Raw genomic sequence first — 24,396 nt, 5'->3', positions numbered from 1 at the left:
TTTCAAGGTAGGGTCAAGTTAGGCTGACCTGGAATCACTCTGTATTCTCAGGATGGCCTCAAATTCACAGCAATCCTTCTACCTCTGCCTCCAGAGTGCTGGGATTAAAGGCATGCGCCACCACACCCAGCTTCACTCTTCATATTTTCATTTCCTGGTCCAGAAGGTTCCACGATTTTTATTTATTTACCTATTTAAGAGAGAATGAAGAAGGGAAGGTAGGAGATTGCGTGAGAGAATGGGTACTCGCCACTGCATACAAACTCCAGATGCATGCATCACCACAAGCATCTGGCTTATGTGGGTTCTGGGGAGTTGGACCCAGGTCCTTTGGCTTCGCCTCAGCTCCAGCAAAATGGTTTTAGAAAGAAAAGCTGAGGTAGTCTAGGAAACGCACAGTGCCCAAGGGCGCAAAGCTGACAGACAAAAAGCAATCCCTCTTTCACTGCCCCATCACTTATTTCCCGCCAGGGATGCAACCGGAATGGCATGTCCAAAGAAAGGCGAAAGGGATCGCAAACACAATGCCAGGACGTGAGGTAGCACTGGGAGGCCCTGCTTGCAGCTCCCTGCCGGTGGGAGCTCGGAACACCTAGCTGCGAGGGAGCCGCGTGCCTGGGGCGGGACTAGAGGCGGCGGAGCACGCGATTGGCTGAGAGCGGCAGGGGGCGGGTCTGCCAGGCGGGCGCCCACAATGAGCCTCCATAAAAGGGAGCGGCGGGGTCCGGGGCCCAGGACCGAGACCTCCCGGCGTGGAGACCTACCGGGCTGAGGTCCTGGGTTGGGCTGGGCTGGGCGGGCGAGCGGGCGGCTGCAGCGGTGAGGCGGGCCGCGGGCCCGGCGTGGTCCCGGGCGGGAGGCGGCCGCCGGTGGCGCGCCGAGGCCTGCGCGCCCGTCCTCCGGCGTCAGGTCACGGTATCGCCCCGGGCCTCGCCATGGCCCTCAGAGCCGAGGGGGCCGCGCTCGACTGCTTTGAGGTGACGCTCAAGTGCGAGGAAGGCGAGGATGATGAGGAGGCCGTGGTGGTGGCCGTAATCCCGCGGCCCGAGCCGATGCTCAGAGGTGAGGATGGGAGGGAGGGGTTCCCCCCCAACTTCCGCATCCCGGCCTCGGGTCCCCTCCCTAAACGGGGGTCCTGGCCCGTCGCTCGCGGCGCCTGGAAGCCCCGCGTCCGCTCGGGCTAGGTCCGGGGCCGACATGCGCCCTGGCTCCTCCCCCACCAGGGTTTGGAATCCCAGGCCTCCTGGAATCCCCCTCCCCTTCCCCCCGGAGTCTGGAGTCTTCCATCTGCGCCCCTCGCGCTGCGGATCTCCCCGTGCCCCTTGTACCCGAGCCCGAGCCCAGCATGGCTGCAGGATCCCGGAGGCACCGGTTTGTCTGCGTCCAACGTCCCTCCGTCCCAGCCAGGCTGTGTCTGAGGCCGAGGGGCGGCCAAGGCCTCTAGGCCCCAGGCTGGGCGCGGTAGTGATTCTGAGGATGGGAGGCTGGCGCCACTACGGACCTCCGAGGGGAGAATTTTAAGACCCCAAAGCTTTCCCGCCCACCCCCCATCCCCGGCCTTCCTTCTGTGGCACAAGCCACAGGTGTCAGATTGATTCCAGAGCTGGGGCGCTGAATGGAACTGCATGCAAGCTCAGTTTGGGGGCAGGCGGCGCTTGCTGGGGAAAGGGGGGGCTGGCTAGGCCATCTAAAGAGAGATTAACCTCGGAAAGGGGGGTTTGATGGACCATCTGAGAAGCACTCTCCCCCTCCTCCTTCGTCTGCCCTGTTCTATGCCACCAACTTCTTTAAATCTCCGGAGATTGAAAGCCATAAGAAAACAAAGGGCCATCTTTGTGGAAGACATTCATAAAGATGCAAATATTTACCTATGGCCGAATACCTCTTTTCCTTAGGCAGGACAGTACCAGAAAGGTTGAAAGCTAGGCCATTCATTGTACTTCATTTTTAAACTTAATTATGTCTGTGCTGAGTCTGCACTGTTTTTTTTGGGGGGGAGGGGGAAGGTGGTTTAGAAAACTAGGGAAATGAAGGCCACATTTTTGTCTGTTGAGTGCAACACGCAGTTTATTTTCCTGTTTGTGTGACGTTTATGGAGTGTTTGCTCTATTGTCAAAGGTTCTTGTTTAATCTGTTAAACATCCCTGTTTCGATGGCCATATTCTGATAGAAAGAGACATCTCTAGAGGTTCATTCATTCAATCATATTTATTTATTTATTTTGTTTTTAAGTCAAAACCTCCCTCTAGTCCAAATAGATCTGGAACTCACTCTAGTCCAGGCTGGCCTTAAATTCATGGTCATCCTTGAACCTCGGCCTCCCTAGTGCTGGGATAGAAGGAATGTGCCACCATGCTCAGCTGTCAATCATATTCATTTATTGGACACCTACTATATGCTGAGTACTCCTGTAGGCTGGGCATGGTCACAGTGGTGAGCAAGGCAAATGAAACCCTGTTCTTGAACATATATATTCTGATGTCTGACAAACAGGTAACTCAGTCTAGTATGTTAGATGGCAGTACGTTTTTCAAAGAACACTAAAGCATGTTAAGGGCTGGGGCGGTAGCTTAGCAGTTAAAAGACGCTTGAGCACTCAGGAGGGTAGAGGTAGTAGGATTGCCGTGAGTTCGAGGCTACCCTGAGACTCCATAGTGAATTCCAGGCCAGCCTGGGCTAGAGTGAGACCCTACCTCGAAAAACCAAAAATAAAATAAAAGTTTTAAAAATGCTTGCCTGCCAGCCCAAGTTCATTTACCCAGTACCCATGTAAAGCCAAATGCACAAAGTGGCTCATACATCTGTAGTTTGTAGTAGCTGGAGGCCCTGTCAAGTTCATATATTCATATTTCTCTCTCTCCCTCTCCTCTCACAAATAAATAAAAATATCGTAAAATAAAGCAGGTTAGGTGGGTGTGGTGGCACACACCTCTAATTCCAGCACTTGGGAGGCAGAGGTAGGAGGATCTGTGAGAGTTTGAGAGCATCCTGAGACTACATAGTGAATTCCAGGACAACCTGAGCTAGAGTGAGGCCCTACCTCAAAAAACCAAAATAAATAAATAAAGCAGGTTAAGGGGAAAGGAGGGTGTTGCAGTCAGGTTCACATTGCTGGCAGAAATCACACAACCAAGAGCAGCTTATGGGGGAAAAAAGGTTTATTTTGGCTTACAGACTTGAGGGAAAGCTCCACGATGGCAGGGGAAAACGGCATGAGGAGAGGGTAGATATTACCACCTGGCCAACATAAGATGGACAACAGAAACAGGAGAGTGTACCACACAGTGGCAAGAGGAAAGCTATAACACCCAGAAGTCTTCTCCCAGCAATACACTGCCTGCAGGAATCGTTAATTCCCAAAGCTCCATCAGCTGGGAACCTAGCATTCAGAACACCTGAGTTTATTGGGAACACCTGAATCAAACCACCACATTCCACCGTGACCCCATTGATAACAATATTTAAAGTCCCCATATATATATTTTGAGATGGGGTCTTACTATGACTCAGGCTGACCTGGAACTCACTATGTAGTCTCAGGGTGACCCCAGACACACAGCAGTCCTCCTACTTCTGCCTCCCTAGTGCTGTCTGGCAGATCCCCATACTTTTATTTTTATTATTTGACAGAGAAGGAGGGAGAGAGAGAAAATGGGTGTGCCAGGGCCTCTAGCCACTGAAAATGAACTCCAGATGCATGTGCCCCCTTATGCATCTAGCTAACATGGGTCCTGGGGAAGTGAACCTAGATCCTTTGGCTTTGCAAGCAAACACCTTAACTGCTAAGCCATCCCTCCAGCCCAAGTCCCCATACTTTTTTTTATCTCTCCTAATGATGTTCAAACAAATACCAAAAAAAACCCTTAATGACACAGAATAAACACTCATACTGCAAAAGATTGCACTGAGCATAGTAAAGAAATATTCAACCAATACAAGATTTAAACAGGGTAAGTATCAAACTCTGTAGCTCCAGATCCAACAACTCTTAGTGACAAATCTTCAAGTCCAATAATTCTAACCAGCAACAAGTCTGTGGAGTTCCAATTCCACCCCTGTAGCTAGGCTACTCACAGTCCTGGTAAACATCAACTGGCAGCTTTCTTTAGCAGCCATCTTGTGGTCCTGGCATCTCGTCTGGGTCTCCACTGCAACCCATGGTTCATCCTCACGGCTTCATTGGGTTTCCACGCAGGCATCCAGCAAACCTGCTTCACACTGTCCATGGCTATTTCCAAAACACAAGACTGTGTTGCAAATTCAATGACCTCTTTCCTGCATTTCTCCTCTGGTTTATTTTTAAACCATGCCAGGGCCTCTAGCCACTGCAAATGAACTCCATATGCATGTATCACTATGTCCGTCTGGCTTAAGTGGGACCTGGAGAATTGAACTTGGGTCATTAGGCTTCACAGTCAAGCACCTTAACCACTAAGCAATCTCTCCAGCCTAGTCTTTCCTGCATTTCTTATACTCCACAATACTGGGTAGGGTGCCTATTTGTTAATCCGGAGGGGGGGGGCAATAAAGCAGACTTTGAAGAATAGGACATTCCTTGAGCATTCAGGCCCCTTCAAAAGTGTCTACTGAAGGAAGGGAGCCAGAGTTGGAGAAGGCAGGAGGAAGAACATCTCAGGCAGAGAGAAAATCAAGTATAAAGGTCCTGAGGCTCAAGCTTTTGGGAAGATTTGGGGTGTGAGAAAAGGGAAGAATTCAGGGTTTTGTTCTCAGCAAGTAGGAGTACCTACCTGTTGGCTAAGGTGAGCTCCTGGGAAATTATGAGTTACTGTTAGAATATGTTCATAATGCCTGTTACAGGTTCCAGTGGAAGTGTCCCACTAAAGATATAAGTATGGGAGTTGCCAAGCTTGGTGAAAAGGCCTATAATCTGAGCTACTCAGGAGGTTGAGGCAGTAAGATCACAAATTCAAGACCTGTCTGGGCACAGAATGATTTCAAGCCAGCCTGAGCAATTCATTGAGACTCTGTCTCAAAAAATAAAAAGATAGGGTTAGGGAGATAGTTCAGTGGATAAAGTACTTAAAAGTTTAGTGTAAGACCCCATCTCAAAAAAATAAAAATGGTACATGCCTTTAATCCCAGCACTAGGGAGGCAGAGGTAGAAGGATTGCTGTGAGTTCGAGGCCACCCTGAGAATACATAGAGAATTCCAGATCAGCTTGAGCTAGAGCAAGACCCTGCCTTGAAAAACCAAAAATTAATTAATGGGGATTAATTAATTTAAAAAAAGATGGAAGCCAAGCATGGTGGGGCACACCTTTAACCCCAGCACTTGGGAGGCTGGAATAGGAGAATGGCTGTGAGTTTGAAGCCAGCCTGGCTACTTCCAGGTCAGCCTGAGCTAGAGCAAGATCCTACCTTGAAAGGAGAGCAATTGAGGAATACCCTAGATAGACTTCTGGTATCCACATACATGTTTACATACAACACACACACACACATTCTTCCTATTGCTCCGGTACAAGTCAGCTGGCCCAATCTCAAAGGTTATAATCTCATATAATTGCAGCTGAACAGGCAGAACTTTCAGCCCAAAGATTTCATTTCTGTGTCCTATGCCTCTGTTCACACCAATCCATATCTATGCAATGCAACCCTGCACAACCTCTCAGGACACAGGCGTAACAGCAAGCCACTCACACAAACTGCTTCTAGCCCGGTCCAGGTAAAGCTTTTACTTACCCTTGTAAACCAAACTTCACACTCCATAATTCTCACTGCATTCAGGTCTTTTTTGTCTTTTTGGCTTTTCGAGGTAGGGTCTCACTCTAGCCTAGGCTGACCTGGAATTCACTAGTCTCAGGGTGACCTTGAACTCACAGTGATCCTCCTACCTCTGCCTCCTGAGTGTTGGGATTAAAGGCATGCATCACCACGCCTGGCTTTTATTTTATTTTTTATTTATTTGAGAGCTACAGATGGGGGACTGGAGAGATGGGATTAAGAGTTGCAGCAGACAGCTTCAGGTTCACTGAGATGAACTTCCAGACCAGGCAGTTATGGAGGAAGAGATATTTATTGAAGCTTACAGATCCAGGGGAAGTTCCATAATGGCAAAAGAAGCTGGCCCAGGTCCAAACAGAAGTACAAGGTTAAAAGCCACACAGCACAGCACACTTCAGGAACTCCAGCTAGGCACAATTTGCATATCTTTAGATTGAAATCTCAAACCCACCACCACACCCTAAGATCCACCCAGTGACACCACCTCCAGTTAGGTGGCTGCAGATGCAAACTAATAAAACAGTGACTATATCGGGGGCCATTTATTCAAACTACCACAAGAGTGTTTGCTGCTTAAGCATAAGGGCCTTTCAGGTTGAAGTCCACCAGGGTTGACTCCCCAGAACTCTTCTGAAAACTGTTTGGTTTTTCTAGGTGGGGTGTAGTCCAGGCTGACCTGGAATTCTCAGGGATTTCAACTCACAGTGATCCTCCTACTTCTGCCTCCTGAGTGCTAGGATTAAAGGCATGCACCACCAGTCTCAGGGTGGCCTTAAACTCACAATTCTACTTCTGCCTCCCGAATGCTGGGATTAAAGGAGTGTGCCATCACTTGTAGCTTAAAAAAAAAAAATTTACAAACAGAAAGAGAGAATATGGGTGTGTCAGGACCTTTAACACACTGCATGCACCTCTTTGTGCATCTGGCTTTATGTGGACACTGGGAGATCGAACCTGGGTTGTTAGGCTTTGTAGGCAAGTGTGTTAACTCTAAACCATCTCTCAAGCTTCCCCCACCCTTTTTTTTTAAAGTTTTTTTTTTAAATATTTTATTTATTTATTTGAGAGCGACAGACACAGAGAGAAAGACAGATAGAGGGAGAGAGAATGGGCGCGCCTGGGCTTCCAGCCTCTGCAAATGAACTCCAGACGCATGCGCCCCCTTGTGCATCTGGCTAGCGTGGGACCTGGAGAACCGAGCCTCAAACCAGGGTCCTTAGGCTTCACAGGCAAGCGCTTAACCGCTAAGCCATCTCTCCAGCCCCCCACCCCCTTTTTTTTTTTTTTTTTTGAGGAAGGGTCTCACTCTAGGCCAGGCTGACCTGGAATTCACTCTGGATTCTCAGGGTGTCTTGAACTCATTTTGAACCTCCTATCTCTACCTCCTGAATAGTGGGATTAAAAGCCTGAGCGATCACACATGGCTTTTTTTTTTTTTTTTGACAATTTTATTTATTTATTTATTTGTTTATTTGAGACACAAAAAGAGATACAGAAATAGGCAGGTAGAGAGAGAGAGAGAATGGGCATGCCAGGGCCTCCCACCACTGCAAACAAACTCCAGACATGTGCCCCCTTGTGCATCTGGCTTATGTAGGTTTTGGGGAATTGAACCTGGGTCCTTTGGCTTTGTAGGCAAGTGCCTTAACCACTAAGCCATCTCTCTACCCCCCTTTTCTAAAAAAAAAAAAAAATTATTTATGTACTTATTTGAGAGAAAGAAAGAGGCAGAGAAAAACGCCAGGCGTGGTGGTGCACACCTTTAATCCCAGCACTTGGGAGGCAGAGGTAGGAGGATTGCTGTGAGTTCAAGGCCCCCTTGTGACTCCATAGTGAATTCCAGGTCAGCCTGGGCTAGAGTGAGACCCTACCTTGGGGAAAAAAAGAAAGAAAGAAAGAAAGAAAGAAAGAAAGAAAGAAAGAAAGAAAGAAAGAAAGAAAGAAAGAAAGCAGGCAGGCAGGCAGGCAGGCAGGCAGGCAGGAAGGAAGGAAGGAAAGAAAGAAAGAAAGAAAGAAAGAGGCGCAGAGAGAATGGGCAACCCAGGTTTTTTAGCCACTGCACAGGAGCTCCAGACATGTGGCACATTCTGCTTCTGGCTTATGTGGGTACTAGGGAATTGAAAATGGGTCCTTTGGCTTTGCAGGCAAATGCCTTAAAACAGTAAGCCATTTCTCTAGCCCTTAATTCTCCCTCCCCCCCCCCCCCCGAGGTAGGGTGTCACTATAGCCTAAGCTGACCTGGAATAATTCACTGTACTCTCAGGGCCTTGAACTCACAGTGATCCTCCTACATGCTAGGATTAAAGGCATGCACCACCAAAACCAGCCCCAAAGTTGTGGGAATTTTTTTTTTTTTTTTTCTGGTTTTCCAAAGTAGGGTCTCACTCTAGCTCAGGCTGACCTGGAATTCACTATACAGTCTCAAGGTGGCCTCAAACTCACAGCAATCCTCCTACCTCTACCTCCCAAGTGCTGGGATTAAGGCATGCACACACATGGCTCCAAAGTTTTGTTTTGTTTTTTTAATTTATTTTTTATTTTTATTTATTTGAGAGGGACAGACAGACAGAGAATGGGTGTGCCAGGGCCTTCAGCCACTGCACACGAACTCCAGACACATGCACCCCCCTTGTACATCTGGCTTACATAGGTCCTGGGAAATCAAGCCTCAAACCGAGGTCCTTAGCCTTCACAGACAAGTGCTAAACTCTAAGCCATCTCTCCAGCCCTAAAGTTTTTTTTTTTAATTTTTTTGTTTTATGTATGTTTATTTATTTGTTTTTTTTCTTAATTTTTATTAACATTTTCTATGATTATAAAAACTATCCCATGGTAATGCCCTCCCTCTCCCCCAACCCCACTTTACCCTTTGAAATTCTATTCTCCATCATATCCCCTCCCTATCTCAATTAGTCAGTCTTTTATTTTGATGTTATGGTCTTTTCCTCCTCTTATGATGGTCTTGTGTAGGTAGTGTCAGGCACCATGAGGTCATGGATATGCAGGCCATTTTATGTTTGGAGGGAGCATGTTGTAAGGAGTCCTACCCTTCCTTTGGCTCTTACATTCTTTCCGCCACCTCTTCTACCCTGAGCCTTGGAAGGTGTGATCAAGATGTTACTCAGTATTCCAGTCACTTCTTTCCAGCACTATGATACCTTCTGAGTCATCCCAAGGTGACTGCCATCTGGAAAGAGAAGATTCTCTACCCAAAGTGAGAGTAGCATTAATATAGGGGTATAAATACTAAGAGAAGTGCTTACTGGGCAGTTTGATAAGCATAGTATATACATTTATCCAGACATCAGCAGATGTTATACCCCTAGGGCTCATGACTACCCCTGCTTTAAGTTTTCAGTATCAGGGATGTGTTTTCCCCCATGGAGCAGGCCTCCAGACCAGTTGGAGGGCAGTTGGTTTCCACCATGACAGACATGCCACTATTGCACCCATTGGCTGGCTGGCCAATTATAAGGCTTGCAGTGTCCACTGTTGAATATCTTCACTGGTGTTATTTCTTTCTCCCATTGAACTAAATGTAGAATGGCTTCTTCCAGCTTTCTGTCCGCTGGTCTACATAGAGGAGGTTATCAGCTCAGTTCCAGTAGGTTTTGTCAGTGGCCTTGCAGCCCAAGTATGTGGAGTCTTCAGCAATAGGGTCTTACCATCGATTCCTGGTGGGAAACCAAGGGCCTCGGTAATGGAGCATCAGGGACCTCACTGGAGGTATCCCATCCCTGGCACTGAAAATTTTCTAAAAACGATCTGTGGCTCCTGAGTGTTCCATTGTCTGAAACTGAAGGATTCCATATAATTTATTTGCATCCTCTTAGATTTTGATTAGCCCTCCCTCCACCTTTCCTTTACTCACTATCTTCCCCTGACCTCACTTTAGGCCTTTTCACCCCCATTAATCTATTCTTCTACTTACATATATACAATACCAACCTATTAAGTACCCTCCCCCCTTCCTTTCTCTTCCCTTGTTTATTTGTTTGAAGGTGACAGAGAAAGAGGGAAAGTGAGAGAGAATGAGCACACCAGGGCCTCCAGCCACTGCAAATGAACTCCAGACACATGTGTCCCCTTGTGCATCTGGCTAATGTGGGTCCTGGGGAATCGAGCCTCAAACCAGGGTCCTTAGGCTTCACGGCAAGTGCTTAACTGCTAAGCCATTTCTCCAGTTCCCAAAGTTGTTTTTTTAATTTATGTATTTATTTTATTTGAGAGAGAGAAAGAGGCAGATAGAGAATGGGTGCACCAGGGCTTCCAGCTACTGCAAATGAACTCCAGACGCATGTGCCCCCTTGTGCATCTGGCTAACATGGGTCCTGGGGAATTGAGCCTTGAACTTGGGTCCTTAGGCTTCACAGGCAAGCACTTAACCACTAAGCCATCTCTCCAGCCCTGTTTTGTTTTTTTAATTATTTATTTATTTGCCAGAATGAAAGAGGCAGACAAGGGGGGGGGAGAATGATGGGTATGTCAGAGCTTCCAGCCATTGCAAATGAACTCCAGATGCATGCACCACCTTGTGCATCTGGCCTACGTGGGTCCTGGGGAATTGAACTGAGGTCCTTTGGCTTTGCAGGCAAGGGCCCCAACTTCCAAACCATCTCTCCAGCCCCCCACCATCACCGTTTTTCTTTTTTTCTTTTTTTTTAAGGTAGAGTTTCACTTTAGTTGAAGCTGACCTGAAATTCATTCTGTAGTCTTCAGGGTGGCCTCTGATTCATACCAATCCTCTTACCTCTGCCTTCCAAGTACTAGGATCTAAGGCATACACCACCACGCTCAGCCCAAACTTTTTTGCTGTTGTTTTCTTCAAGGTAGGCTTTCACTCTAGCCCAGGCTGATGTGGAATTCACTATGTAGTCTCAGGGTGACCTTGAACTTGAGGTGATCCTTCTACCTCTGCCTCCCAAGTGCTGGGATTAAAGGCATATGCTAACATTCCTGGCCAAAAGGTTTTTTTGTTTTATTTTTTAGACAGACATATATAGAGAGATAGAGGCAGAAAGAAATGGCATGCCAGGGCCTCAGCCACTAAAATTGAACCCCAGATGCTTACGCCACCTAGTGGGCATGTGTGACCTTGTGCGTGTTTCATCTTTGTGCATCTGGCTAACATGGGATCTGGAGAGTGGAGCATGGGTCCTTGGGCTTATCAGGCAAGCACCTTAACTGCTAGGCCATCTCTGTAGCCCCCAAAGTTTTAAGCTTTTATTTATTTACTTATTTGGTTTTTCGATGTAGGGTCTCACTAGTCCAGGCTGACCTGGAACTCACTGTGTAGTCTCAGGGTGGCCTTGAACTCATGGTGATCCGCCTACCTCTGCCTCCCAAGTGCTGGGATTAAAGTCGTGCGCCACCACTCCTGGCAGTTTTAAGCTTTTAAATTTTTATTTATTTACTTAAGAGATATTGGGCACACCAGTGCCTTCAGCCATGGTAAACAAACTCCAGACGCATGGGCCACCTTGTGCATCTGGCTTACATGGGTCCTGGGGAATCCAGCCTGGGTCCTTTGGCTTTGCAGGCAAGTGTCTTAACTGCTAAGCTATCTCTCCAGCCCCTCTCCCAATGTTTTTAATAAAAGAAAATAAGCATATGAATAATAAGAGTTATCTGATGTTCTCTGGCTTGTACAGTTACATGCATATACTGCATATCACACCATATACTCAACACGTGTGCACACACAAAAAGATTTTTTTGGGGGGAGTGTTTTTCAAGGTAGGGCCTTTCTCAATCTTGGGCTGATCTGGAACTCATTCTGTAGCTTCTGGCTGGTCTCAAACTCATATTAATCCTTCTACCTCAGCCTCTTGAGTGCTGGAACTAAAGGTGTGCACCACCATGCCCAGTTAAATTAATTTTTTAAAGTAAAAAGACTGGGTACATAGCTCAGTGGCAGTGTGTTTGTTAGATAACAAGTGTGCCTTGTGCTCAATCCCAGTACTAGAGAGAGAGAAAACACTGTGAACCGGTCATGGTGGCTCACACCTGTCATCCCAGTACCTATGTAAAGCTTTGTGCACAAAGTGCCCTATATCTATGGGTCGTTTGTAGCAGCAAGAGGCCCTGGTGTGCTTTTACTCTTTTCTTTTTCTGCTCACAAATAAACGAAAATATTGGGAGGGTTGTATACTGTGGCGTTATAGTCAGAAAGAGACAAGTGCAACTGACTAGTAGGAGGCCTGGGTCCTCACAGGAATGACATCTCGTAGATGACCTGGGAAATGCATGTATTCTCAAGCCCAGAACTAGATAACAGGAGATGGAGGAATGAATATGATGCCAGGCACATGGGCTGGTGTCTCGTGAGATCTAGTGGGATGAACACTAGATAGGAATGTTCTCCTAGATCATCTTACACAAGTGTGTCATGGACATCTTTACAACAATACCCTCCTCCTCTCTCCATAGTGACCCAACAGGAGAAGACACCACCACCTCGACCCAGTCTGCTGGAGGCAGGTGGTGATGGCTGTGAGGAGCCCAAGCAACAGGTGTCTTGGGAGCAGGAGTTCCTGGTGGGGAACAGCCCAGGCGGCAGTGGTCGCGCATTGTGCATGGTGTGTGGGGCTGAGATCCGATCCCCGTCGGCAGATACCGCTCGCACACACATCTTGGAGCAGCATCCCCATACCCTGGACCTGAGCCCCTCAGAGAAGAATAACATCCTGGAGGCCTGGAGTGAGGGAGTGGCCCTTCTGCAAGATGTCCAACCTGAGCAGCCATCCTTGCCCAGCCTAGGTAGTGAGGGTGAGGGCCGAGGGAGAAGCGGGGCCTGTGTGGGCCCTGGGAGCTCAGTGGGCTTTTGCCCCCTCAGAGTCAGGCCAGGATGGCCAGCCAGATCCCGACTCCAACCTGGACCCTGCCAGGATGCCAGCAGAGATCGTGGTTCTCCTGGATTCTGAGGACAACCCGTCCCTCCCTAAGAGGATCCGGCCTAGAGGACTCCGTCCCCTCGAGCTGCCTGGTCAGTCAAAAGAAACTCCGGAGGCTGAGTAGGGAACCCTGTGCTATGGGCTAGAGTTGACACATGTCCTCAAAGGCTGAGGCTGTAAGGTTCTGGCCTTAGTGACCTCTTAGAAGGTCCAAGGTTGGGCTGGAGAGATGGTCATCCATTAAGAACATCTAAGGTCTTTTCCTTTTATAGCTGCCCCTGTCACAGAGCCCGGAAATAAGAAACTTCGTGGTCAGAGGTGGAAGGAGCCCCCTGGGGAAGAGCCTGTCAGAAAGAAGAGAGGCAGACCTAACACCAAAAATCTGGACCCTGACCCAGGTGAGGGGAGGCCAGGCTGCAGCATTGCAGCTGGAAGTCCAGGTGGGGGTGGACAGGTAGAGGGCACCTACAGCTCACTTGAGGCTTAGGACTCTGGCCTCTTCTGCTCACAGTTTCTTCTTGACCTCCCTTCCAGAACCTCCATCCCCTGAGTCCCCCACAGAGACTTTTGCAGCACCAGCTGAGGTCCGACACTTCACTGACGGCAGCTTCCCACCTGGCTTCGTCCTCCAGCTCTTCTCCCACACGCACCTCAGGTCCACAGACAGCAAGGACTGCCCCAAAGAGGCAAAAGCAGCAGGAGAAGGCCTGCCTTTGCTAGAAAGCTCTTCTTCAGGTGAGCCTGTCTAGGAGGAACCAGTGTGAGAAGCTAGAGTCCTGTAGAGGTGTTTTGTGCTCCAGCTCCTGGGAGAGGCCAAAGGCATAGATATTTGAATGCTGAGGGAGGCTGGCCAGAGAGCTGAACATTTCCCAGTGTCCTGAGGAGTTTTCTGGAGGTGGTGGTTAGGTTCAGCAAACCATTGACTCTCAAACCCTTAAACTTCGCTCTACGTTAGGTTGCTACTAGCTGGAATCTGAGAGAAACACGTCACCCTGTGACACGGGCCCACGCAATTTAAACAAATATGGAGACAGACAGGTGTTGGGATAGCAGCAAATAGACAAATAGACTCCCTATGGAACAACCAACTCAATGAGCATTCTATTTATTTTTTTTTTTCAATATAGGATCTCACTGTAGCCCAGGCTAACCTGGAATTCACTATGTAGTCTCAGGGTGGCCTCGAACTCACAGTCATCCTCCTACCTCTGCCTCCTAAGTGCTGGCATTAAAGGTGTGTGCCACCACACCCAGCTTCAATGAGTTCTTAATGGTAATAGCAAGTGCTGTGTTTGTATTTGATTTGTTGTTGTGTTGTGTTTTGTTTTTTGGTTTTTCAAGGTAAGGTTTCACTGTAGTCCGGGATGACCTGGAATTCACTATGGGTCTCAGGGTGGCACTGAACTCATAGAACTCACAGTGATCCTCCTGCCTTTGCCTCCTAAGTGCTGGAATTAAAGGTGTGCACCACCATGCCCAGCTGTCCTGATAATTTTAAGAAGCTTTTTTGACTTGTGTGTGTGCATGTGCCTTTGTGGCACCCCATCCACTTGCCTGTTGTGTACCTGCCTGTGTCCTGTGGATCACTCTTTTGCCTGTCCTTATATGAGCCAGAGTTTCTTGCCATATTTTTTGCAAGCTTTGGCAATTCTAGGGTCTCTGCTCCCCTATGAGACTGGGGTTACAGGTGCATATGGCCACATGCAGCTGCTGTTCATGTACATCCTGGGGATCTAATTAAAGTGATCTCGGATGCTCTCATGCTTGTGCAGAAAATATTAACTTCTGAGAGTCTTCTAGCCCTTAAAAAGCTTTTACCCAGGAGTGGTGGCACACACCTTTTAGTCCCAGCACTCAGGAGGCAGAGATGGATTACTGTGAGTTTGAGGTCACCCTGAGACTATGTAGTGAATTCCAGGTCAGCCTGGGCTAGAGCAAGACCCTTCCTGGGGGGAGGAAGGAAGGGAAGAAAAAAGAAGCTTTTATATGCCATTCATTGAGTCCTTATAAGCCAGGCATGGTGATGCATACCTGTAATCCTAGCTCTTCAAAAGATGTAGCAAGAGGATTGCCATGAGTTCAAAGTGAGCCTGGGTTACAGAGTGAGCCCCTCTCAAACCATAAATGAAAAAGAGTACTTAGAAGAGCTAGTTATAGTGGTGCATTTTTTTCCTCAATTTTTATTAACATTTGCCATGATTATAAAAAGTATCCCATGGTAATACACCCCTCCCCCGCTTTCCCCTTTGAAATTCCATTCTCCATTCCCCTCCCCATCTCATTCTACTTACATATATACAATATTGGTGCATTCTTAAAGTCCCAGCACATTGGATACTGAGGCAAGAGGCCAGCCTGAGTTATATATTAAAACTCTGTCCCATAAATGAGGTGGGGACACTGAAGAGATAATTAGTGGTTAAGGAGCTTGCCTGCAAACCCTAAAGACCTATATTCTATTCTTCAGATCCCACATTAGCCAAACACACAAAGGCGAGAGAAGCGCAAGGTCATATATGATCACTAGGTGGCACAAGTGTCTGAAGAAGCACTGGAAAATAAGGAATGATATGAGGCAGGCTTTGACCTAAGAAGGTCAAATCTGTCTAGGATGCTATCAGTAACAATGAGGCCACAGAGCCTGGGGAACACTACACTGGCTCCCAGCTGAGTAGAGCTCCAGGCAGTGATTTCTGGCTTCCAGAACCCAGAGCTGTGAGGGTTCCAGTAGATGTGCTTCTCTTTAATGTATGTATTTGATATTTTCACAGGACTTTGAGTAAAGAACCTGCCACTGTAAAGGAGGGAAAAGGTTAAAAATCATGAGAAAAGTCACTCACTATGGTCACATTAGATGAGCTGATAGGTTTGTCTGTGAGGCAATCTGGAAGAACTTTCTAGAAATTTTCAAGACCTTGCTTACAGCATGATCCAGGCCAGAGAGAAAGTGAACCTGGAGGATACAAGTCACAGGAGAAAAAGATTCTTTGTGGTTATTTGGAAGAGGACCTCATGTAGTCTAGGCTGGCCTTAACTCCTTAATTCTCTTACCTCTACCTTCCAAGTCATAACTATAGATGTGAACTACCATGCCTGACTTAAACGGCTCTGTTTCTTGGCAGTATTTGATTTGAGTAGGACCCAGGGTTCTGGCTCCAATGGAAGAAGGGCGAGTGGGATGGGACTCAGCTGTTTGGGCAGGACAGGAGGGAGAGAGATGCAGCTCTAGCCTCTACAGATGAAAGGAACTCAACTTGCCCCCAAGACAAGTTGATTTTCCCAGCTTGTTTTCTTTCCCTCCCTCCTTTCCTTCCTTCCTTCCTTCCTTCCTTCCTTCCTTCCTTCCTTCCTTCCTTCCTTCCTTCCTTCCTTCCTTCCTTCCTTCCTTTCTTTCGTTTTTATTTTTATTTGAGAGAGAGAGAGAGAGAGAGAGAGAGAATTGGTAGCTTTTATTTTTATTTTAGAGAGAGAAAGAATTGGTATACCAGAGCCTCAGCCACTGGGATCAAACTCCAGACGCTTGCGCCACCTAATGGGCACATGTGACCTTGCACTTGCCTCATTTTTGTGCACCTGTCTTACATGGGATCTGGAGAGTCAAACATGGGTCCTTAGGCTTTGCAGGCAAGTGCCTTAACCATTAAGACATCTCTCCAGCCTTCCTTTTTTTTCTCTCTTTCTTACTTTTTTTTTTTTTTGAGGTAGAGTTTCACTCTATCCCAGGCTGACCTGGAATTCACTGTGTAGTCTCAGGGTGGCCTCGAACTCATGGCAGTCCTCCTACCTCTGCCACCCAAGTGCTGGAATTAAAGGCGTGTGCCACCATGCCTGGCCTTTTTTTTTTTGGACAGTTTCCATTCTTATGGCCTTGGGCTTTGGCCTCTTCACATCTCAGTCCTACTCTCCTATCCTTTTCTATCCATCTACCTACACCTCTGCCTCATTGTCACCAGGAAGAACTAGCACATAATTCTAGTGGCTTGAGAATCCCAAGCTTCTGAACCCTTACTCTGTATTGAACTTTACTTTTGTTAAATGCATGCGTGTGTTTGTGGGTCTGTGGGTGTGTAGAGGCCAGGTACCTTGGATGCCATCCACCTTCGTTGAAGTGGAGTCTCTTGTAGGCTTGGAGCTCTCCATTTAGGTTAGACTGGCTGGCAGTGAGCCTAGTGTGTGCCACCACACTCACCATTTTTCTTTGTCTATTTTTTAAAAAATTTTTTTTAATTTTTAAGAATTACTTATTTATTTGAGAGAGAGAGGCAGTGAGAGAGAATAGTTATGCCAGGGCCTCCACTCACTGCAAACAAACTCCAGATGCATGCTCCACCTTGTGCATCTGGCTTATATAGGTCCTGGAGAATTGAACCTGGGTCCTTTGGCTTTGCTAGGCCATTTCTCCAGCCCATCAGCTTTTAGTTTTGTTTTGTTTTTCCTTCCAAGATAGGTTCTTGCCCTAGCCCAGGCTGACCTGGAATTTACTCTGCATTCTCAAGGTGGCCTCGAACTCAAGGTGATCCTCTTACCTACCTCAGCCTCTTGAGTACTGAGATTAAAGGCATGTGCCTCTGTGCCTGGCTTCCATTGACATTTTAAAAAAATGTATTTGAGAGAAATAGGGAGAAAGAGACAGAGAGAATGGGCGTGCCAGGGCCTCTAGCCACTGCAAAGGAACTCCAGAAGCATGTGCTATCTTCTGCATCTAGTTGACGTGGTTCCTGGGAAATCAAACCTGGATCCTTAGATTTCGCAGACAAGCACCTTAATTGCTGAGCTATTTCTCCAGCCCATCAGCATATTTTTAAAAATATGTTTGCTTATTTATTTGCAAGGGAAGAGAGTTAGGGCATGCCTGGGTCTCTTGTCACTGCAAAGGAACACCAGATTCATGTGCCACCTGGTGCATCAGACTTTACATGGGTAATAGGGAGTTGAACTCAGGCTTTGCACACAAATGCCCTTAGCTCTGGAGTCATCTCTCTAACGCCACACCTGGCATTTTACATGGGTACTAAGGAAAACATTCAGGTCTTCATGCTTGTAAGGCAAGCACTTTACCAAATGAACTATTCCCCCTGCCCTGGGCTTTCCTAACCTGCATGCTCATAGAAGAGTATGAGAGGTATTGCAGCTTCATTTTATAGAAAGGCAAACTGAAAAACCGGGTGTGGTGGCGCACGCCTTTAATCCCAGCACTCGGAAGGCAGAGGTAGGAGGATTGCCATGAGTTCAAGGCCACCCTGAGATGACAGAGTTAATTCCAGGTCAGCCTGGACCAGAGTGAGACCCTACCTCGAAAAAAAAAAAAAGAAAAAAGAAAAAAAAAAAAAAGAAAGGCAAACTGAGTCAGGCATGTGTGCACACCTAGTAGTCCCAGCCACCCTCTTGAGCCCAGCTATCTGAGGCTTCTTTAGGCAGCATAGCTAGACCACACTACAAAAGAAAAAACAGAAAAGGAGCTGGAAGGATGGATCAGTGGTTAGTGTGCTTCTTCTACAAGCAGGAAGGCTTGAGACTGCCTGAGTTCAAATCTCTAGAACCCACATAAATACCTGGACATAGCCATTCATGTCCTGTGAGGATTGCAGAATCATCCATGCTTACAAACAGCAAGCCTCAGAATCAGTAAGACTCCATTGCAAGGAAAAACAGGTGGGTGAGTGATGGTGGGGGACAAAAAAAAGAAAAAAAAGAAAGGACTACCAGCAAAAAAAAGTCGGGAGCTCTGGAAACACTTGCCTTGCACATGTATGAAGCTCTGTATATTCTACTTGAGACAGAGTCTCACTTTGTATCCCATGCTGTCCTAAAACTTTTACCTCAGTCCTCCTACATACTTGGAGTACAAGCATGAGCCACCACACCTACCCAAGCTCTGGATTTATTATCTAGCCCTGCAAAAAAATGAAGGGGAAGAGGGGCAGAACTGAGCCTTGGGCATGTAAGATATCTTGCATTTTCTCCAGGCCCATGCAGATAACCCGCCTGTAAGCAGTGTCTGGCTACTTCCACCCTCATTACCACAGCATCCAGGCCTGGGTCTCCATTCCCCTCTTCATAGGGCCCTAACAGAGGTCAGGTCTTCTTTTACCAGGGCCAGTGGGCTTTCTCCCTTCTGCCATAGTCTCTTCCAGGTCTTCCCATCAGCCTGCACAGAGGTACTATTTTTCCCGTTCTGACTCCTTATCTCTCTGGCTGTTGTCCCATTCATTTCTGAAGCTGGAGTCTCCCCTATATTAACTGCCTCCTGCCTCTCCCTGTGGAATCCCCTGGAGTCAGATTTTATCTATAACACTACACACTGAAATTGCTTCCTTGACAAGGTACATTGACTTCTGTAAAACTAGGCCAATGGTTAGGCTTTCGTCCTTCTCTTGTTTTGTTTAGTTCTGTGACAAGATTTTTCACTCTGCAGTTCAGGCTGTCCTAGAACTCACTGTGTAGCTAAGGGTGGCCACGGACCTTCCATAATGCTACTTCAGCCACCTGAGTGCTTGGGTTTTCATTGTGAGCTCCCACACCCAGATTCTTCCTTTCCTTTTCTTTTTTCTTTTTTTAAATTTTTATTTATTTGAAAGTGACAGAGAAAGAGGCAGATAGAGAGAGAGAATGGGCGCGCCAGGGCCTCCAGCCACTGCAAACGATTTCCAGGTGTGTGCGCCCCCTTGTGCATCTGGCTAACGTGGGTTCTGGGGAATCGAACCTTGAACTGGGTTCCTTAGGCTGTATAGGCAAGCACTTAACCGCTTAGCCATCTCTCCAGCCCAGATTCTTTCTTTTCTTCTTGGTCTGGCAGTAGCAATGGACCTATTGTCCATGCCTTCTTGGAGACCGCTTTCTTCCCTGGGCTTCTCCAGCAATCATGTGCCTGACTTGCTTCTTTCCTCACTGGCTGCCCTTTATTCTCTCTCAGGTCCCCACTGTAACATGCCATACTGCTGTCTGTCTTCCCCTATCTAGAATGTAAGCTTATAAGTGTCTTTAAGATGTTTGTTTCATGCCCTGTAGTGGCTCCAGTGACCAGAACAGCTACTGGCAGAGTATAGGCAATGCTTATGTCTGGTGGATTAAATCCCACATACCTGGAACTGGAGAGATGGTTTAGCAGTTAAGGTGCTTGCTTGCAAGCCTGGCAGGCCAGGTTCAAATCCCAGTACACATGTAAAGCCAGATGCACAAAGTGGCACATGCATCTAGAGTTCATTTGCAGTCGCAAGAGGCCCTAGTGCACCCATTCTCATTCTCTGCTTGCAAATATTAAATAAATTTTTAATAGAATTTTTTAAAATTTTATAAGAGAGAGAGAAAATTGGCACACCAGGGTCTCCAGCTACCGCATTCTGATCTAGCCACATGTGCCACCTTGTATGTGTGTGTGACCTTGCGTGCTTGTGTCACCTTGTACATCAGGCTTACGTGGGACCTGGAGAGGCAAGCATTAGGTCCTTAGGCTTGGCAGGCAAGTGCCTTAACTACTAAGCCATCTCTCCAGCCCATAAATAATTTTTTTTTAATCCCCACATTGCCAGGCATGGTGGCACATGCCTTTAATCCCAGCACTTAGGAGGCAGAGGTAGCAGGATCACCATAAGTTTGAGGCCAGCCTGAGGCTACATAATGAATTCCAGGTCAGCCTGGGCTAGAGTGAGACCTTACCTTGAAAAAAAAAATCCCCACACTCCTGAGAAATGGCATCTGAACTTGCAGTCCTAGATATCATTTGTGTGGTTGTAACCCTCCTTTTTTGTGGGGGGGTAGAGACTTGCTCTAGCCCAGGATGACCTGGAATTCACTATGTAGTCTTAGAGTGTCCTTGAACTCTCAACAGTCCTCCTTCCTACCTCTGCCTCCCTAGTGCTGGGATGAAAGGCATGCTGGCTCCATCCACCTTTACCTCTGTCTGGCCCTGCCACCTTGCTTCAGTCCCCCTCCCAGATGCCCAGGTAACACATAGACTTGAGTGACTCAAAGATTTCAGATAAGCATGGTGCCAAATACCTGTGACTCCCCTACTAGGGAAGACAATGAACCTGAAGCTGGCCTGGGCTGCACAATGAGACTCTGGCTGAAAGAAACTACAAAAAGAGAGCTTTGAAACTCAGCTGTCTAGGCCTCTAGTCTGGAGCTGATGCCTAACCCCTGGATGCTTCCCAGCATTGTTCTTCTTTCAACCTGAATTGGTCAGCCCAAAGACCCAAGTTCACGCTCCTGTCACTGTTACCACTCTTGCCTGGTATTGCCTCAGCTTTTCCTTGGCAGATGAACAAATGTCTCCTTGCTCCAGGTAGGATGCCACAACAGTTCCACCCAAGCCTGGTTTGACAAGCCAGTGAGTTTGAGGAGTTACTTATAGGAGCTTGGGCATCTTCCAGGCTGCTACACTAGGGAAGAAAAATGTCACTTTCTCTTCCTGCAGGACCATAAACAGCTTGTGTATCCTCAGGGAGGGTGGGGCCTTGCATTCCTTGTGAAGAACCTCCTGAGCTATCTCCTGGGTCGCCTTGACAGTTGACACTTGTGAAAGTCTCCTGTGGATAATCACAGTGGCTCTGATTTCATGTCATGTCCAGAGGACAGTGACATAATAACTGGTCTCTGCACCAGTCTGGTAGCTGGTCTCTGTCTTCAGAGTTCTGCCCAGTCTGTTCTGTTCATGCACAGAAGCTAAGTTACCTACAGAAAATACTGGTCAGATCCTGTCACTTCTCAGAACCCTGCAGGTTACTCCTTCAGAATAAAGCCATAGTCCCTAAGGGAACAGGTGGCCTTGACCCCTGACTTCTTGTGCCATACCCCTTTAATTGTGCTCTGGGAAGACTGTCCTAGCTGTTACTATGGCCTCCAGCAGGTTTCACCAAAGCATCTGTATTTGCTCATCCCTCTACCAAAAATACTATTTCTTGGCCAGCTTCATAGCTGTCTCCTTGCTCCCTCTACATCTGCTCACCTGTCAGCTTACCACTGGCTCCTGGTATATTTCTCAGTTTATATTCATATAATATACTGCATCTTTTCATAGATTGTCTTTTTTTTTTTTTCTTTTTGCATGTGCATAGTATATGTGGTGTGTGCAGATGTGCTCACACATAGAGGAACATTGGATGTTTCCCCTTCCATCACTTATCTGCCAGTGAGTCAGAAATAGAATCTATTAAAAGTAGGATTTGGCTGGTGGTGCACTTAATCCCAGCACTCAGGAGGCAGAGATAGGAGGATCGCTGTGAGTTCCAGGCCACCCTGAGACTACATAGTGAATTTCAGGTCAGCCTGGGCTAGGGTGTGACCCTACCTCTAAAAACAAATAAATAATAATAATAATTAAAGGTAGAATTTGAACCCACTTGGTTGGCTGACTCTGTTCCAAGGTCACGCCTTTAATCCCAGCTTTTGGAAGGCAGAGGTAGGAAGATTGCCATGACTTTGAGGTTACCCTGAGACTACATAGTAAATTCCAGGTCATCCTAGGCTAGAGTGAGACCCTACCTTGAAAAAAAGAACAACAACAAAAAAAGCTGGGCCCAGTGTGGTGGTGCACACCTTTAATCCCAGCATTTTTCTTATCTGCCAGTGAGTGAGAAGTAGAATCTTTTTTTTTTTTTTTTTTTTGGTTTTTCGAGGTAGGGTCTCACTCTAGCCCAGGCTGACCTGGAATTCACTATGGAGTCTCAGGGTGGCCTCAAACTCATGGCGATCCTCCTACCTCTGCCTCCCCAGGGCTGGGATTAAAAGCGTGCACCACCATGCCCGGCTTAGAAGTAGAATCTATTAAAAGTAGGATTTGGCTGGTGGCGCACTTAATCCCAGCCCTCGGGAGGCAGAGGTAGGAGGATCACCATGAGTTCGAGGCCACCCTGAGACTCCATAGTGAATTGCAGGTCAGCCTGGCTAGAGTGAGACCCTGACAAAGTCTGCCAGGCCAGGTTTGATTCTCCAGCATCCTTATCAGCTGGATATAACATGGCATTTGTGACTGGTGTTTGCTTGCAGCAGCAAGAGACCTTTTAAAAACCAACAGTCCTTGGATAAACTAAAAATGAGCTGCCTGCTATCCTTGGCCTTCCCTGAGACAGGCACTGGGCAGTGGGAATGAAGAAGGCCCTGACAGGGAGTGTGGCTTATAAAACTGAGGAACAGCCTGGGGCTCTGAAAGGCCCTGACTGTGCTCTCTGCTCCCATCCCTGCCCAGCTCCCCCTCCGGGGCTTCGTGGGACACTGGATCTCCAGGTTATCCGTGTACGGATGGAGGAGCCACCAGCAGTCAGCCTCTTGCAAGACTGGTCCAAGCACCCCCAGGGCACCAAGCGGGTGGGAGCAGGTGATACCCCAGACTGGCCCACAGTCCTGTCGGAGTCCAGTGCCACTGCTGGAGGACAGCCAGAGGCGGGAAGTGGGGTGTAAATTTTTGCTTTTCTGGATGGGGGGGTAGTGTGGGAGGGGAGGGAGGAAGGGTGGGAGGGAGGAGACAGTGTCCCCCTTGGGCTTAAAATTCAGAGCTGTCCAGCTTGGCTACCTGATGGAAAGTTTTAAAACCAGGCGCCAGGGCAAAGATCAAGGGTATGGTGGCATCAGCTGTCACTTGGGGGCACTAGAAAATGTCTGCCCTTGGCCGAACCTGAAGCTGGGCCCTGAGGTAGGCAGGGGTAGCTAAGGCTGTTGGGTGGTGGGGCATTGAGCCTGTGGAGAACACCTTCCCTAATCCTTTGCTTACCCACATTTTCTGACCCCATACCTCCACCCCTTCAGCTCCCCACCATTCTCCCCTGGCACAGTGCCTTACACAGAGGTGGTCATGATGGGGTTTGAACTGAGTCCCACTACCTCAGGGGACACCCCCATTTGTTCAGGCTTCTGTAGCAGGAGCCTCCATTACCTCTTCCCGCCTCATTCCTGCAGAGGGCCTTCACCCACTCCCCTCACCTCTTGTCCTGTTGCATCTATTTTCCTGTTGTACATATCGTCTTTGTTGACAATAAATTATTTTTTTTTATTAAGTGTTTTGTCTGGGCCATCATTGGGGCAAGGGGCCTCATAGAACCAGCTTGAGGGGACAAGAGGACTGGAAGGTAGCCCTGGGTGGGAGCCAAGGACCACTTGTCCTAGGAGAAGGGAGCATTGGGTCCCAGAGCAGAGTTAGCTGAGCCTGTAGGCCTGGCCTGACTTAGTGTCAGTCACTAAGGAACACCTCATCCCCTCTCCCCTTACCACCACTCTGAAAAATTGAAACTTGGTTCAGAGCCACATTTTCTTCAACAGATATCTTCTAATTGCTGGTAGGCTTTGTCCAAGAAAGGCCACTGAGGGCCTGTGGTACTTGTTCAAGGAGATGAGTTGTTACAGCCTTTCTAAGTGAACTAGTCCTGGACAGCCTCAGCTGGAGAGTCCTCCCCTGATGGGAGGTCGCGTGTGGGTCCTCCACAGACCTGCCTTCTCCAGCTTTGTCTACTTCTCCCATTGTCTGGACCAGAGTCCAGACCTCCCGAGCTAACCTAGTATAGGCCTATGCTGTGTTGGCCCTTTCTTCTGGGGTGAGATGGAGCTCACAAGCAGCTCACTTGCAAATCCCAGACTCCATTGCCCTGCTGAGGGACCCTGGCAGGTGTAATAAACTTGGGCTGCCCCTCACTGTTGGCTGCTTCATTGCTCCCAGTAAGTCAAGGCATTTGGGTTAGAGAAGCAGGGAAGAAGGCAGTGGTCCCAGAGGCACCACCAATAACCCTCACCTAAAACCAGGAAGGGCCTGGATTTGTTGGCCTGAGAT

At 47.8% G+C, this 24,396-nt stretch overlaps 1 protein-coding gene across 2 annotated transcripts; it reads left to right on the top strand.

Moving 5' to 3' along the window:
* The first annotated feature begins 915 nt into the window (after positions 1 to 915).
* Positions 916 to 23,055, top strand: Spindoc (spindlin interactor and repressor of chromatin binding). Of its 2 annotated transcripts, none has more exons than XM_004656580.2 (6): positions 916 to 1,062; positions 12,175 to 12,504; positions 12,581 to 12,730; positions 12,911 to 13,036; positions 13,173 to 13,373; positions 22,825 to 23,055. In XM_004656580.2, exons 1-6 carry the CDS (start codon positions 936 to 938, stop codon positions 23,034 to 23,036), a joined length of 1,146 nt encoding a protein of 381 aa, XP_004656637.1. In that variant the 5' UTR covers positions 916 to 935; the 3' UTR covers positions 23,037 to 23,055. The 2 variants fall into 2 exon arrangements, with proteins under 2 accessions (XP_004656637.1, XP_044999738.1); XM_045143803.1 differs by having other exon boundaries at positions 22,863 to 23,053.
* Positions 23,056 to 24,396: the final 1,341 nt, after the last annotated feature.

This window comes from Jaculus jaculus, chromosome 1, assembly GCF_020740685.1.
Source record: "Jaculus jaculus isolate mJacJac1 chromosome 1, mJacJac1.mat.Y.cur, whole genome shotgun sequence".
Lineage (NCBI taxonomy): Eukaryota > Metazoa > Chordata > Mammalia > Rodentia > Dipodidae > Jaculus > Jaculus jaculus.
This window is presented reverse-complemented; position numbering and strand designations above follow the sequence as displayed.